Source organism: Schistocerca cancellata, chromosome 6 (genome assembly GCF_023864275.1).
Source record: "Schistocerca cancellata isolate TAMUIC-IGC-003103 chromosome 6, iqSchCanc2.1, whole genome shotgun sequence".
NCBI classification, from domain to species: Eukaryota; Metazoa; Arthropoda; class Insecta; order Orthoptera; family Acrididae; genus Schistocerca; species Schistocerca cancellata.
This window is the reverse complement of record NC_064631.1, coordinates 572,622,968-572,641,253: the sequence shown is the minus strand read 5'-3', so window position 1 is coordinate 572,641,253 and position 18,286 is coordinate 572,622,968. Positions and strand designations below refer to the sequence as shown.

At 42.2% G+C, this 18,286-nt stretch overlaps 1 protein-coding gene across 1 annotated transcript in view; it reads left to right on the top strand.

The window, feature by feature from the left end:
- LOC126088437 (atherin-like) overlaps positions 1 to 5,786 on the top strand; it is a 156,049-nt gene extending 150,263 nt beyond the window's left edge. The window contains exon 3 of the mRNA XM_049906580.1: positions 5,763 to 5,786. Within this exon, the coding sequence (XP_049762537.1) occupies positions 5,763 to 5,786 (24 nt within the window). The remainder of the gene's footprint in view (positions 1 to 5,762) is intronic.
- The last annotated feature ends 12,500 nt before the right edge of the window (positions 5,787 to 18,286 follow it).

Sequence of the window (18,286 nt, the reverse complement as noted above, 5' to 3'; positions counted from 1 at the left end):
TATCAAAAAATTAACAATAAGAAACTATTTCGTAAATTAGTTGACTTTAACAAGGCTTATGCACCGTAAGTCTCACTTGAAAATTCTAAAAGAATAGTGTTTGGACCATAAAAAGACTGCATTTATTAGCGAAACACTCAATGGTATAAAATCTACAATAAAATTCGGGAGGGAAATTTTGGAACATTTTTAAATTATAGCAAGAGTGAGACACGCTGATGGATTTTCTCCATTACTTTTCAGCTGTTCCCCTAGAAAGAGTAATCCAAGAATGGCGGGAACTAAAATCGGAGCTTAGAACTGACGAACCAACCAAATTAGGAAGAACCAGAACAAGGACAGATTGTTTAGATCTTGCAGGTGACGTAGAGGTTCTTTGTCAGGACACTCACACACCATAAAACAAATAGAAGTTCTTAAAGAAACAGAGGAAAGAATGGGGCTCCAAATATCGTTAAAAATGTGCCCAGCAACTATCTGACACTCAGAATTCTAAAAACTGACAATGAAAAGGTCAAGAGAGAGTGTCTCAGTTCAAGTATTTAGGCAAAATCTTTCAGGGAAATGGCATAGAAAAGACTGGTTGCGAAATTGGTTGTCACGAAATGGAAACATCTTTCAACCTTACAAGAGACGTCTTTAACAAAAAGTACATCTCAAAATACGCCAAATTCAGACACTGCAACAGTCATCAAACCAGAGTGTCTTTATGAGGCTGAGACAATAATTTACACAGAAAGAGAGACGCTGAAAAAATTCAAATGAAAGAACGAAAAGTATCGGAAAAAGTTCAAATTATGTTGAAGAGTGTACGTACAGACTTAGAGTAAGTAAAGAAATTGAAAAGTAACCAAAGTATATTGGGATATGAGGAAACGATGGCTAAAACTCTATTGGTATTTTTAAAGAATAGAAACAACCAGATTACATGATACGTTGTGGAATTGTACGTCCGTAAAGACAAAATTGAAACAATGAAATGTGTCGGTGTAGTGAGAGAAGAGCCGAAAGAAGCAGGCACAACACAACTTGGTATACCAGACAGGAGAATATTTAGTCTGAAAATTCGCACTGGTCAGTTGACCTGGCAGAAAAACCCAAGAATGCAGAAACAGTGTGATCTTACGAGGGGAAAGCAGTCCATTCTGAGAAAATTAAAGTAACATCGGCACAAAGGAAAGCTAAAACAATGAAATGTTAATTGAAGTTAGCCAATCAGATCATTGCGCGAGCAAATTCAAGTAAGCTGCCGGAGGCTGTGTCACTAAACGTGTCCTTAGCTTGGTTTCCTCAAATAGAACAAACGGAGCTTTTGCTCACCTAGCTTAGATTTATCACTTCCGAGGGTACATTTTAACTGGTAATGGACATTTCAACAGGTGGTAACTCACAATCTCACAGATGTCTCTGCTATATCTCATTTTAGCACCTGCAAAAGTGAAACGACCAAATTGGCTAAATTCAATGCTAAATTTGTCGGCCTCCATAACTAAGAGGTATGTGACTGCAATGTGGAGGACCCAGGTGTATTTCCCGGTACTGCTAGGTATTTCTCCTTTTGGAGTCTATTCAACTTCTTGATGCCTGTTGATGAGATACTTGAATGAGAGACAGCGGCTGCGAGGTCTGGGAAGATCACAACGGCTGAGAGAGCGGTATGCTGATCCTGTGGCCTACGTTAACGCACCTGAATGGTGCCGCTAACAGAGGACGACATGGCGGTCGGCCATAACCGAATGGCCCATTAGGGCCTGAGCACGGAGAAGATGGATCATTGCAGTATGCTATCACACAGGTACGATGAAATACTATATGAAATAATCAGTTATTTCATGAATTACGAGGTGACTGTGATATTAGGAAGCACCATCTCACATTCTTGCGTTATTTATGAAGTCTCACGTAAAAAATTGCATTATAAAACACTGTACAGCATTTACACTGTCCAGACATATTAATGTTACTTTTTGTCAAAAGGCAGAATAACCACCTTTTGCAGCATGGACCTCTGCGAGACGAGATGGAAGAGTGTCAGTGAGGTTCTGGAAGGTATCGGCACTGATGTGGAGCCATACCTAATGTAGTACTGTGGCAAGCTGCGCTATATTTATCGTTTGTGAGTCCATGGTGGTCCCACAGATTCTCAACTGGGTTTAAATCAGCAGAGTTTGGTGTCCAGGGAAGTACGGTAAACACATCCTGGTGTTCTTCGAACGATGCACACACACTCTGCAAGCTGTGTGACACGTTGCATTGTCCTGCTGGCAGATGCCACCGTGCCAAGGAAAAACAAACCGTGTGTAGGGGTGGACATGGACCCTTAGAACAGATGCACGCATCTGTTGATCCATTGTGTCTTCCAGAAAGATGAGATCGCCCTAAGAAAGCCAAGCAAACTTTCCCGAAACCATAAGCCTCCCGCGTCCGTCCTTGACCCTTCCGACAATTGTTTTAAAGTGTTTGCTCTCAGTCCGATGGAGCATAAGACGTGACTCATCGTTATAAAAGGCCACCTGTTGCCACTTAGTGGACACCCAGTTGAGGCACTGACGTGGAAATTCCAGCCTTCGTCGGCGACGAACAGCAGTCAGCTTGAGCTCATGAACATGGCACCTGCTGCAGACGCCCAAATGCAGCAACTTTCGCTGAACAGTCGTTGAGGCGACACCGTTGGTAGCCTCTTGGTTCATCTGGGTTATCAGTTCCTCAACAGTTGCGCGTCTATTTGGCCGTACACATCACCGCAGCCGCCGCTCATCCCAATCAACAATGGCCCTTGGTACACCACAGGTGCCTCATCGCTAGTTTTGGAAGCACCACTTTGCCAAGCACCGCGGCAGGGCAACAGTTTACAAACTTAGCCCTTGGCCCGGAAACCAATGACCGTGCCCTTTTGGGCGTCAGATCAATTGCTCCGTTTCCGCAGTACAATAATAAATGTATTGTTATACGTGTCCCACTTCGACACGCTATATATGCCCTCCACTACCAGAACTCTCATCCGCCGTCTGAGAGTGGGTGTTGCACACTGACGTCGAACGTAAGCGGTGCACACGTTACTGCGGCTAGATCGCATATTACAGTGATAAGAGTGTCACCACGGTTAGTACTGTATAATCAAATTCGAGATTCCAATACGCAACTGCTAAAATACAGTTAATTCCGTTACTATTGTAAGTAGGCTGTTTAGGTTTTTATGTTGGTAACGTCACGTAGCGCTCTGTATGAAAATCACTGGCTGTGCTGTGTGCAGTCTGTGGCTGGGTTGCATTGTTGGAACATTGTTATTGTACTGTTGGGCAGTTGGCTGTTAACAGCGCGTAGCGTTGCGCAGTTGGAAGTGAGCCGCCAGCAGTGGTGGATGTGGGGAGAGAAATGGAGGAGTTTTGAGAGTGCATGATCTGGACGTGTGTCCATCAGAGACAATAAATTTGTAAGACTGGAAGTCATGAACTGCTATATATATTATGACTTTTGAACACTATTAAGGTAAATACATTGTTTGTTCTCCATCAAAATCTTTCATTTGCTAACTGTGCCGTTCAGTACTTAGTGCCTTCAGTAGTTTGAACCTTTTATTTAGCTGGCAGTAGTGCCGCTCGCTGTATTGCAGTAGTTCGAGTAACGAAGATCTTTGCAAGTGATTTGCGAAAGGTATAGGTTAATATTAGTCAGGGCCATTCTTTTGTAGGGATTATTGAAAGTCAGATTGCGTTGTGCTAAAAATATTGTGTGTCAGTTTAGTGTCGATCAGAATAGGTAAAGAGCGAAATGTCTGAGTACGTTCAGTTCTGCTTAGCTGTTTGAAAATCAAATTACGTAAGGAGTTTACCAGCACAGTAATTCATTAAATTTTCTAAGGGGACGTTTCACTACTAATAAATGGCTATAATACGTTCAAAGACGCAGGCACGCATTTGAGGTAGTCTTCCTTTACCATCTGAATGTAGAGAAGCTGCTTGGCATTATCGATTGAAAGTTAATTGGGCCAGTTGTGTCACTAAACCGGACTACTGTGGTCATGTACAAGCCTTTTTAGTTATTATCGTCAATGAGTGATCAGATGTGGAATTCTCAGGAGGCCTCGTTTGATACCCACTTTGGTCAGCGGATGCCCCTTCCGTTATATGTGGAAGTGTGTGGGAAAAGTAAAGAATAACACAAGGGAGGCGCGATCGCTAGCACTACCTAAACAGCCATTCCCATGAGAGGACACTTCACAAAATTTTCTGTTCATACGTAAGATAACAAACCACTGAATCTGTTATAGAGATATTAATGATAATTTAAGTGATAAAAAGCTAGCTTTCTGTCAATAAAGTGCACAAATTAATATGTTGTTAAATTCTTTTTTGAAAGATTTCTTCTCCACATAATATTTTGAAAGCTGTAGCCCCATAACAAGTGAATACTAGTATGCGTTGCGCATACTCAGATTAAGCAACATTGTACACAGCGCATTATCTATGCACTTGCATTCTCGTCATCCTGTAGGAATATTTCAAGGCAAATACTTGTTTTAGTACACTGAAGAGAGTCGAAAACATTTATAAGGAATTGTAAAATTCAGTATCGCCTTTTTGTTGTTAGGCTTCTTTCTTATTACACAAGATCATCACTATTAGATACAAGCTGCGCAAAACACTGTTCAAAAGTAATGTGAAGGATCAAATGAAATTCACAAATAAAAAATCTGCTGTGCTCTTTTTTGGAAGGTGTCTTCTGTGCATAAGATATTGATAGCTGTAGACTCATAACAGCTGAATATTACTATTTCTTGCGGATACTAATTTTAAACAAGATTTTACACCATGTGTTATTTATATAACTGCGTTCTCATGATCCTGTAAGAATATTTCAAGGCAAATAATTGTTTTGGCAAACTGAACAGAATAAAAAGATTTGATAAAGATTTCTTGGATGCTATGGATGCATGAACGATCATATTTCTAGCTATCAGTTAAGTAGGTTGTGCATAAATGTTTTCAGTTATCACATATTCAAACTGATAAATATAAGTGTAGTTAATTAGTACCAACGAATGAGTTCAGTATTGTCTCTTAAAATGTTTAATTAGTTTGTATTCATTCTGCGATTTTCTTCTGTTAAATTTGTTTTTTATGCGAGTTGCGGCTGCAAATAGGAAGTGAAAGTGAATGTTGTGCTCAGGCGACATTACTCCAAACACCATCCAGTTGACCACTGCAGGATCCAAGGATGAGACGGTTTGATAAAGGCTTCAGATTAGATTCTGTATAAAACGGCGAAAAAAAAACTGTAGGCTATACGTATGAACACTGAAAAGCATTATCGTGTAAACTTTATTGGAACACATCAAGTATCTTGCGAAACTTAAAATGTTGTTGTGTTCGAATCAAAGCGTCGTGTAATCTAAGATTATAATAAACAATTGCATAGTGTCAGTGAATGTAATTAAAAGACACAAATAAAACTATTCCCGCGTCGAAATTTATTGACTAGAACTACAATTTTCCAGATAAATTAACCTGAAATTTGAACAGATCAAAGCTGTTGAGAGACACTGTTAAAGCTGAAGTAGCAATTTAAAGATATCGTAAGCTGATAAAACTTTGAGCACATATATTATGTAAATTTCAGAAATGAGAAATGATTGTTCTCTGGTAACACAGAAATTGCTTAGAAAAACACTCTGCAGACATGCTCTGCAGACATAAAATACAATCAATGGAGTATACCAGACTGTTCGCAATTTTTGTTTTATAATCGGCTTTTTATACCAGGTATATCCTGTAGGGAACAAGTAGACATAAGGAATAACAATCTTTATTGAATTACTCTGATAGGTTGTTTACATCATCTTCGAATCTAAAATTCCCTTCGGTTAGCAACAATATCTCTCATTGCACACTTGGTCCCAGAATGTGCTGGATATGTGCATTTCTGCTGCTGCTGCTGCTGCTGACGTCACAGTGTCGGCGCTCACAGACGTCAGTGCTGCGGTGAGCGCCACGGACAGACAGCTGCCACGTCTGCGTATTGTGAAGGCAGCGGCCATTGCGAATCTTTCTGCAAGTCAATGATTTTACGTACAAGACGGAAAAAAACATACTTCTGTAAGTGTTTTCAACATGTTATTACAAATGATTGAAGCGATTTCACAGCTCTACAATAACTTTATTATTTGAGATATTTTCAAAATGCTTTGCACACACCTACCAAAACTCAAAAAGTTTTTTTAGGCATTCACAAATGTTCGATATGTGGCTCTTTAGTGATTCGGCAGACATCAAGCCGATAATCAAGTTCCTCCCACACGCGGCGCAGCATGTCCCCATCAATGAGTTCGAAAGCATTGTTGATGCGAGCATGCAGTTCTGGCACGTTTCTTGGTAGAGGAGGTTTAAACACTGAGTCTTTCACATAACCCCACAGAAAGAAATCGCATGGGATTAAGTCGGGAGAGCGTAGAGGCCATGACATGAATTGCTGATCATGATCTCCACCACGAACGATCCATCGGTTTTCCAATCTCCTGTTTAAGAAATGCCGAACATCATGATGGAAGTGCGGTGGAGCACCATCCTGTTGAAAGATGAAGTCGGCGCTGTCGGTCTCCAGTTGTGGCATGAGCCAATTTTCCGCGGGCTACGCGTGAAACTTGCACGCGCGCGTTCAACCGTTTCTTCACTCACTGCAGGCCGACCCGTTGATTTCCCCTTACAGAGACATCCAGAAGCTTTAAACTGCGCTTACCATCACCGAATGGAGTTAGCAGTTGGTGGATCTTTCTTGAACTTCGTCCTGAAGTGTCGTTGCACTGTTATGACTGACTGATGTGAGTGCATTTCAAGCACGACATACGCTTTCTCGACTCCTGTCGCCATTTCGTCTCACTGCGCTCTCGAGCGCTCTGACGGCAGAAACCTGAAGTGCGGCTTCAGCCGAACAAAACTTTATGAGTTTTTCTACGTATATGTAGTGTGTCGTGACCATATGTCAATGAATGGAGCTACAGTGAATTTATGAAATCGCTTCAATCATTTGTAATAGCCCTGTATATGCCGTAGATCTCTCTCTGGAAAAGCACACACCAACTGTCTTGTGCTTGTATGACAACCATACCTTTTACTTACCAGTTTCATGTTGTATATACATCTTTTCAACTAAATGGAAATGCCGTGTGGCTAGGGCTCCCCGTCGGGTAGACCGTTCGCCTGATGCAAGTCTTTCGAGTTGACGCCACGTAGGCGACTTGGGTGTAGATGGGGATGAAATAATGACCCAGCCGGGAATCGAACCCGGGCCGTTACGCATGACATTCCGTCGCGCTGACCTCTCACCTACCAGGGGCAGACTTCAACTAAATGAAAACCCAAAAATCGAATGTGGAATTTTACTCACAGTTTGTGGGTAAACCTATTTCATCATGAAGTTGCTCTACACATCTGTTCTGATCTATAATTCTTTATCTTTAGCTTTTTTTTTACAATATAGCTTAATAATGTGGTGTGGCAACAGCACAGGTTTGGAGTAACTGAGACGACAGCTGAATTACAATCTTCGTGTATGCGGGACATGTAGAACGAAGTCCGCAGCTCGTGGTCTAGTGGATCACGGGCTCCCGTGTTCGATTCCCGGCCGGGATGGGAATTTTCTTGCCCGGGGACTGGGTGATTGTGTTGTCCTCATCATTTCATCATCATCATTATTATTCGTCACAGTGGCTAAATTTCACTGTGTGAAAAAATTGGAGCTTTGTACGGGCGCTGATGACCACCCCACAAACCGAACATCATCAACACGTAGGACGAAGGTGATACACAAATTTGAGGAGAGGGGGAAATTTCATCCTCTCATAGAGGATACGTGCAGAAGACTAACACAACAGTGAACGATGACGCCAGTTTTGCCTTAACTTTTCTAGTTTCTCAAGTGCTAAAACACATATTCAAGTACTTTATACTGTTTTTATTGTGGATGAGATGCAATGTTTTTCGGCTTTCAGTTTCTCTCAGGTTTTCAATAGACTGCAGCAGAGTTCTGTCTATGAATTTCCTTCTCAGGTGAAAACATAGATAAAAGGTTGTTACAAGGAAATATCCATTTCTATAAGGATTCAATTTAGCGACCTTCTGATATTTCAAGATCTTCTACAGGCTTTTTAACGCTTCAGGTCTAGGATCTATTCAGTATGAGGGGAGTCCAAGAAGGAAGTTACTTATCTTGTCCCACGCCAAGAGTACTTCGTAATAAGAGTGGCACGTTGCCAGAAGAGAGTACATGTTCTGATTTTCCTACAAACAGAGTTCTACTGCGGTGCAGATAAGAGGTGCGTCAGAGTGTGGGAGTGGAATGTCACGGAATCTGGAAATTTACTCCAAAGCTCAATTACGAAGGACAGTACTCCTCTTGCAGGCAAAAAATCTAAATTGCACGCACATTCATCATGGAATTCTGGTGGTACATGGATCAAATAAAATGACACATTCAGCCATAATGAAGTGGTGCCAACGATTTGACCAAGGTGGAACAGGCGTGGGTGATGTTACTCAGGAAGGAAAGCCATCGACATCGATCAATGATGATAATTCCCAGGCAGTCGAGGAACTGAGTCGCAATAAAAACAGATTTTCCGACGATAGGGATTTTCACTACTGGCCTGGCAAGATGATGATGATGATGATTATTATTATTCTTTCTTTTCTAAGACGTTATGTCTGGTCAAAAATAAAAGTGACGCGGACCTTGATCAAGCGTGACTTCCTTTTAACTGTACGGTATATGTTACATTGCATTTAGGAACTTTCGGGTTATTGAACATGTATCAATAATTACGGATTTCTGTAGTTGTATATATACGTTTGGATGTAGCTGTATTGCGTTGATGTACTGGTGGATATTGTGCGGTATGACTCAGCCAGTTGGATGTGTTTTTCAATTTTTTCTCCCGTTTTCTTCTGTATATTTGTTGTATTGGGTATGGATATTTCGATTAGTTGTGTTAATGTCTTCGTTTTATTGGTGAGTATGATGTCAGGTTTGTTATGTGGTGGTGTTTTATCTGTTATAATGGTTCTGTTCCAGTATAATTTGTATTCATAATTCTCCAGTACATTTTGTGGTGCATACTTGTATGTGGGAACGTGTTGTTTCATTGGTTTATGTTTTATGGCAAGTTGTTGATGTATTATTTTTGATACATTGTCATGTCTTCTGGGGTATTCTGTATTTGCTAGTATTGTACATCCGCTGATGATGTGATCTACTGTTTCTATTTGTTGTTTGCAAAGTCTGCATTTATCTGTTGTCGTATTGGGATTTTAATAATATGCTTGCTGTAATATCTGGTGTTTATTGTTTGATCCTGTACTGCAATCATGAATCCTTCCATCTCACTGTATATATTGCCTTTCCTTAGTCATGTGTTGGATGCGTCTTGATCGATGTGTGGCTGTGTTAGATGATACGGGTGCTTGCCATGTAGTGTTTTCTTTTTCCAATTTACTTTCTTCGTATCTGTTGATGTTATGTGATCTAAAGGGTTGTAGAAGTGGTTATGAAATTGCAGTGGTGTAGCCGATGTATTTATATGAGTGATTGCTTTGTGTATTTTGCTAATTTCTGCTCGTTCTGTAAAGAATTTTCTTAAACTGTCTACCTGTCCATAATGTAAGTTTTTCATTATGTCGATGAATCCCCTTCCTCCTTCCTTTCTGCTTAATGTGAATCTTTCTGTTGCTGAATGTATGTGATGTATTCTATATTTGTGGCATTGTGATCGTGTAAGAGTATTGAGTGCTTCTAGGTCTGTGTTACTCCATTTCACTACTCCAAATGAGTAGGTCAATATTGGTATAGCATAAGTATTTATAGCTTTTGTCTTGTTTCTTGCTGTCAATTCTGTTTTCAGTATTTTTGTTAGTCTTTGTCTATATTTTTCTTTTAGTTCTTCTTTAATATTTGTATTATCTATTCCTATTTTTTGCTGTATCCTAGATATTTACAGGCATCTGTTTTTCCATCGCTTCTATGCAGTCGCTGTGGTTATCCAATATGTAATCTTCTTGTTTAGTGTGTTTTCCCTTGACTATGCTATTTTTCTTACATTTGTCTGTTCCAAAAGCCATATTTATATCATTACTGAATACTTCTGTTATCTTTAGTAATTGGTTGAGTTGTTGATTTGTTGCTGCCAATAGTTTTAGATCATCCAAGTATAGCAAATGTGTGATTTTGTGTGGGTATGTTGCAGTAATATTGTATCCATAATTTGTATTATTTAGCGTGTTGGATAGTGGGTTCAGAGCAAGGCAGAACCAGAAAGGACTTAATGAGTCTCCTTTGTATATTCCACGCTTAATTTGTATTGGCTGTGATGTGATATTATTTGAATTTGTTTGGATGTTAAGTGTGGTTTTCCAATTTTTCATTAGTATGTTTAGGAACTGTATCAATTTAGGATCTACTTTGTATATTTCCAATATTTGTATTAACCATGAGTGGGGTACACTATCAAAGGCTTGTCGGTAATCAATGTATGCGTAGTGTAGCGACCTTTGTTTAGTTTTACCATGATATGTCACCTCTGCATCTATTATCAGTTGGTCTTTACATTCTCGTGCTCCTTTGCAGCAGCCTTTTTGTTCTTCATTTATAATTTTGTTCTGTGTTGTATGTGTCATTAATTTCTGTGTAATGACTGAAGTTAATATTTTGTATATTGTTGGTAGGCATGTTATGGGGCGATATTTAGCTGGGTTTGCTGTGTCTGCTTGATCTTTAGGTTTCAGATAAGATTATTATTATTATTATTATTATTATTATTATTATTATTGTTATTATTGGTTTGTGGGACGCTCAACTACGCGGTTATCAGCGCCCGTACAAATTTCTATACTCAATCCAATCTCGACACTTTCATGAATGATGATGAAATGACGAGGACAACACAAACACTCAGTCCCCGAGCAGAGAAAATCCCCAACCCGGCCAGGACTGGGCCGGCTAATGACACCACGCACCAGATGTGTGGCCGCGAAGCGCTGACTCAGTGGTCAGAACACTCTCTTCCGAGCTATGTTGCACTATTCACAACAGTGCTGGGGATTTTGACAGTGCAATGAGGTCAACGAGCATGGGACAAATGCCCAGTCTGTCAACTAGATGTGGTCATGGCGCACCCCTGCACCTGAAGAAAGTACATTACATGTATATGTCTGCAACATGAACATTGCTGAATTTGCGACCGATTCCCAAAGACGAACCCAACGGTTATCTTGTGAGGATCGGAACGATCACCCTGACAAACCTGTATCTGCTCCCCCACCCTTCAATGGGGTTTGCGCTACCTAATATTACCGACTCATTAAACAAATAAAATAGATGCCTCTTATAATTTCTTTACTATTAAGCAATTGTTACATCAACCAGAAGCTTGGGTGGAGTCTTGCGTCGTACTGAACTTGATGTTGTTGGAGGAGCACTCTCGTGTTCTCCAAAATCAGAAATGTCTTACCCCTTGGAACTCCAGTTCACTGTTATAGTATGAGACAATGCTACAGATAAAAAAATGAGATAGTAAATAGTTATCTGCTGATCCACGAAGGTATTCCACATACCACCGTCAATAATCAAAATCTGTTTGGTTCAGATACGTTTTACATCTTGTAGTTAAATTTTCCCAAAAAGGATCATAGCAGATTCATTTTTACTCTCTTGTCTATATAATCCAGGACTTTTTTCTGAATATGTAAGGAGGGGGATAGTGGACAGATGGGCTCTAGCTGCACTGTTTCCAGATCTCAGATCACTTCTCTCCCCAACCCAGAGACTGCACTGCTCCCTTACTGGCAGTCGAAAGCATATGTTATGAATTGTTAACCCCATTATCCAGGACAAAGGAAGGTACATTACACCCTTTCCCCCCCCCCCTTCGAGTAACAAAAGATATAACAAGGCTATCACCAGTGGTCTAGGACAGACAGTAAAGTCCAGGACGATTTATTACCTTCTCCCCCACAAACAGCTTCTCCCAAAGCTTCAAAATGGTTCAAATGGCTCTGAGCACTATGGGACTCAACTGCTGAGGTCATTAGTCCCCTAGAACTTAGAACTAGTTAAACCTAACTAACCTAAGGACATCACAAACATCCATGCCCGAGGCAGGATTCGAACCTGCGACCGTAGCGGTCTTGCGGTTCCAGACTGCAGCGCCTTTAACCGCACGGCCACTTCGGCCGGCTCTCCCAAAGCCAGGACAGACATAGTACAGACCTAGACCCAGAATTCCTCCGCATCTATCACAAGGGTGCAAGTCGTTAGAAGTCAACGTGATCCAGCTGCAATCCCGAAATCTCATCGAACATTCAGTACGCAGGGAAAACTTCAACAATCACAAGTCATTGGAAGTCTCCCGCAGAAATACTGAGCCATGCTGCCGCTATGGCCGTCCATAATTGCGAAAGTGTTGCCGGAGCATGATCGTTTGCTCATGCTCATTTCGAGCGATCCTGATGGCCAAATCATTTGCTCCAATTGTGCATGATTCTCTTCAAAGCAATTGCGATCAATTGTTGCCCCGTGATATGGGGCATTGTCATCCATTAAAATTTCGTCGCTGTTTGGGACGACGTGAAGTCGATGAATGGCTGCACATGGTCTCCTAGGCAATGATTGAATCAGTTAGGCCAAAGGACTCAGTTCGTTACATATAAACGCAGCCCACACGATTACGGAGCCACCATCGGCCTGCACAGTGCCTTGTTGACAATTTGCGTCCATGGGTTCGTGAGGTGTGCGCCACACTCTAACCAACTGAAATCGGGACTCAACTGACCGGACATGGTTTTTAGTCCTCTAGGATCCAACAGACACGGCCATGAGCCAAGGAGATGGATTGCAGGCTATGTCGTGCTGTTAGCAAAGACACTCGTGTCGGTCGGTGCGCTACCACAGCCCATTAATGCCAAGTTTCGTCTCACTATCTTGACAGATAAGCTACTCTTACGCCTCACATCGATTTCTGCTGTTATTTGCTTGTCTCGTAGCACTGACAGCTACCCTTTTGCCGCTGCTCTCGTTCGTTTAGTAAAGGCCGTCAGCCACTGCTCTGTCAGTGGTAAGAGGTAACGCCAGACATTTGGTGCTGTCGGCACACTATTGACACTGTGGATCCCGGAGTATTGAATTCCCTAACGATTCCCGAAACAATGTCCCATGCTTCTGGCTCTAACTACCACTCTGCGTTCAAAGCCTGTTAAATTCCGCCGAGCGGCCATGATTACGTCGGAATTTTCACAGGAATCACTTTAGTACAAATAACCTCCCCGACAATTCACTGGCCTCTTATACCTATCTACTATCGGCATCTGTATATGTGCATATCGCTATGACACGACTTTCGTCATCTCTGTGCATGCAGTTTATACCATCAATGATTAATGAAAACCACTTCATCTACATTTTTCTACATTTCTTGCGTTTCGACCGGTTTTGTTTCTTTGAACATCTTCAGGTTGCCAAATTGTGCTGAAGTCAGTACATAGACAGTCTGGTTGTCATATGTAATGTTAAAGGCAACATCAAGATCACCGATCGGAAGGAATCTGTCGACCACTTGATGGAAGTATGACGAGTCGTTAAGATTGCTGTATCTGCTCGTCATACTTCCGGAAAGAGATTGACTGGTTCTTCACGACCAGTGATTTTGGATGTTGTGCCCGCATCTCGTGGTCGTGCGGTAGCGTTCTCGCTTCCCACGCCCGGGTTCCCGGGTTCGATTCCCGGCGGGGTCAGGGATTTTCTCTGCCTCGTGATGGCTGGGTGTTGTGTGCTGTCCTTAGGTTAGTTAGGTTTAAGTAGTTCTAAGTTCTAGGGGACTTATGACCACAGCATTTGAGTCCCATAGTGCTCAGAGCCATTTGAACCATTTTGGATGTTGTCTTTAACATTACATACGACAACCAGACCATCTATGTCTTGATTTCAGGTTCAAATGGCTCTAAGCACTATGGCACTTAACATCTGAGGTTATCAGTCCCCTAGATTTAGAACTACTTAAACCTAACTAACTTAAGGACATCAAACACATCTATGCCCAAGGCAGGATTCGAACCTGCGACCGTAGCAGCAGCGCGGTTCCGGACTGAAGCGCCTAGAACACCTAGGGCACAGGGACCGGCTTGATTTCAGGACTCGACAGTCTAAGTTGCTCAAATGAACGAAATCGATCATAACGCAATAAATGAGTAAAAATACAGATGAAGTGGTTTTCATTAGTCATTAACAATAATGGGCTCAACTTGATCAAGACTGTTTCTACTGTCTTTGCGTTGGGTACCTTGAAATAGCGAGAATGAGATCAAGTATGATAATGAAAAAATTAAAGTCACAAGCGTCTCCGTAGCAGGGAGAGGCAGGTGTGACGAAATTGTCGTTCGTCACAAATAATAATCTCCTCATGACTTCCTCCATGCATCTCCGCCCCCTTCACATTTTAGTTTCTTCCAGTCCTTTCACTTCTCCTTCGTCTCCTCCTCCCATTTTCCTTTACCAAAAAATGTTCAAATGTGTGTGAAATCTTACGGGACTTAACTGCTAAGGTCATCAGTCCCTAAACTTACACACTACTTAACCTAAAGTATCCTAAGGGCAAACACACACATCCATGACCGAGGGAGGACTCGAACCTCCGCCGGGACCAGCCGCAAGGTTTCCTTTACCCTTCCTAACTTTTTTCTGCAATCGCAGAACTGACACCATTCCTCCCCCGGTGACAGCGTCCCGTTTGGAATTCGCTAACTACGCCACTGGCTGGTTATTTACCTACCGTGATTCGGGAGAACTTCGGAAGACCCAAATCGGAATGCTTTAACTGGAAATGACCTCGCTACTCTATATCACGTTAACCACTGCGCCAGCTCGCGTGGCTGAAGTGCATGTCGTCGACGACGACGCAGCGACAAGTGTTAGCAGAGATGTGACGTCGTCGACCGCCCCCGCTCATGTAACACAGCAGAGTTAACACGCGTAGCGTCGGGCAGTGGAGCATTGCGCAGTGCATATATATGTGTGTGTGTGTGTGTGTGTGTGTGTGTGTGTGTGTGTGTAATGGGGAACAGCTGCGTGGGTTGCGGCCGCGTGACGGATGGCTGTGCCACGCACAGCCGGCCCCCTTGTGATACAGGTCAGCTCTGCGTGCCCGACTGCCCGCAACTAGGTCAGGCACATTCCAGACCACCAGCCGGAGCAAGCGCCGTACCTTGCGTTTCCATTCCAGTTTTGTATCGATCCTCTTATAACTGCGTGTAACATTTCTGGCACTTCCAGTCATGACAACTTAATTCTCAATCAGAGCAACATAAGTAGTGGGCAGCTGATGTCACTAGGAAGTAATGATCGGTACATACGACCACGTGTCGTTTTGTAGATGGCACCAGAGTTCATCTCCTTCATGTAGCTAACTTGGAACCGACTGAGCGACCCAGTATTCTAATTGGCTACTGGTCATGAGTACCAAAATTTGTAACGTCTTTACTTATTATTTTCTGAATAAGACGACAATAGGAATTTGCGTCAGTTTACAGTGTCTCTCAATAACGTCGTCATTAGCAAGTACTTTGGAAATAATCTGACAGTAACATTTGTAAGACACGAAAAGCTATGAACAGCCCAAATTACTTCGTGTTGGCACGACCGATGTCCAACGGCAGTGAGCCGTGCTGGCTGTAAAGAGAGTTCAAGTTCTTGCCGGCGGCCAGCGAAATTTTGTTTTTTAAGCTAGACGGCTAGAATTCAAGTCCTGTCGGTAGCCAGTAAACCCTGATCTGTATTTTGTGCCGCGAATTTGTCAGCACTGCAGAGCAGTCATACATTGGGAAAGTGTTAGCTATTGTCGTTTGTGTGCGAAAATTGTGTTGATTACACGTGTGGATTATTTTGCTTGCAGATTCGTGGTACACGATTTTATGGTAAATGTGGTTTTGTTGTTTTAACCACCGGCGTATCACGAATGAAATAATTGGCACTCATTTTGAAATTTCAACAGCGACTCTTAATAGTGTGTCTGAGCATGAACATCCAAGTCACGTATCGGAAATACATTTCAGCCAACAGTACGTGGTCATGATCCGACGTATCGTCTTTCACTGCTCTGCACCAAATACCTAGAACAAAAACACAACTTAGATACAATGTGCAGAACTTTGCCATCTTTTCCGACGAGACTCAACATCCAACAGCGTCCTCCCCCTCCCCCCCCCCCCCCTCCTCCTCCAAATATTGCAGTTTCAGAACAAATGAGGCCAATACGGAGGATAATGTGGTAACATTTTAGGGAGAAGGCTATAATTAATATACCTGTTGAAATGTGGTGCTACAGAAGAATTCTTAAGATTATATGGCTAGATAACGTAACTAATGAGGAGATACTGAACAATCTTGCAGAGAAAAGAAATTTGTGGTGCAGCTTGACTATAAGAAGGGATTTGTTGCCGAGACACATTCTGGGGCATCAAGATATTGGAGGGAATTTGGGAATCGCAGAGGGAGAGCAAGAGATGAATACAGTAAAGCGATTCAGAAGAATGTAGTTGTCAGTAGTTATTCGGAGATGATGAGGTTTGCACAGGATAGAGCAGCATTGAGAGCTGCATCAAACTCGTCTTCGGACTGAATATCACAACAACAACGCTTTAATAAGAGATTAAAAGACATAAGGGTCATTCCGAAACTGTAGCTTCCCATGTTTTGTTTTGAGTGTCGGACGCCAGATTATGTTCGTGTGTTACTAATTATTGTTTTGAGTGTCGAACGCCAGATTATGTTCGTGTGTTACTAATTATTAAATCGTTCTGCTAATGTCCTGTTAGTGCAGTCGTTTTGATGCAGATAGCAGCGGTAGGTTAGCGTTCCACAATGACATTGACTTGCGTACAAAGGAAGTCTTTGTCACTGTATTCCCCATATCTCAATAAATTGAGCCAATTGAAATCTATCGACGCTTGCTCTAGATGTCTAAAGACCACACAGTGCACGTGGGTTGTGTGATGGGGAGGGTACGGCATTTCAGGAGTTACGAAAAGGACGTGCACGACAAGACGCGCCCCTGCCGACCATGTTCAGCTGCCATTCCTCATTATGAACAGCTTCTCGACCAATTCATCAGTGACGATCGGGGGATTACGACCAAGAAATTGTGTGCACCCCTGAAATGTCGGTTGCAACGCCTTACGCAAGAGGTTACGCAATCTTGGTTATCGGAAAATGAGTTTGAGAAGGGTCGCGCAAAAGCTTACACAAGGCTAAAAAAAATGACACTCAAGGCGAATTTACCGGGACCTTGCAGACCAACACTAGGATGACGGGTACAAATTTCTGAACGCCACCATCACTGCTGATGAGACGTGGTGTCATAGATATTTGCCGGAATCCAAAAGGCAGTACATGAAGTGGCCACATGTTCTCCAAAAACGAAGTAGTGCAAGACACAGTTCACGGAGAGGATTAGAATCCGTACTTTCAGCATGTTAGCCGTGAATCTCAGCCACTGCGCTACGCTAGCTTGGTCGAGACTTGTCTAACGTTACGGCTACAGAAGGTGCACACAAAACTTCGATTTTCTCACAAACTAAGGACCGTCGCATGAAAATGAAAAAAAAAGGAAAACTGAGTTTAACGTCCCGACGACATAGATTTCGTTAGAGATGGAGCATTAAAAGCCGCTCACGACAAGTCCCTCTAGAAAATACCTAAGTTATAAACTTTCGTGATTAATAACTCTGATGGTCCTCTTGTGGGTGAAATGGTGGCGGCCTTGGGACAATCTGACAATTTGTCAGATACACTCATACAAATTTCTTGCAGTAACTACTCAAGCAGTATTTGTTACACAGAGCAATAATCTTAGACGAATGCGGCCGAAGGAGGTCGCAGTTGTATTCCAGAATCACTCTTGAATCCGTCTTCTCAAATCTTTCAGTCATCGGCGGAGATCTGTGTTAAAAATCTCAGCTTATCACAATTCACCATTTCGCGTCATAAACTAGGAATAATATTCTGACTTCCGTATCGACTTCCGTTCAACTGCATGTTCACATTTCAGTGTTTGATTTTTCTCTGGCAGTGTGACATCCGGAAGTTTCTTCAGAACTAGTACTCGTACTCTACAACAGGCACTATTATTAATAACTTACCGAAAATGTTTTGCCCACATGTGAGGGCAAAATTATGTATTACAAGAAAGGAGACTGCATCGAACCTGACGCTCGTACGACCAGATCCCGAGAGCGCTCCGCCAAGCTACGAT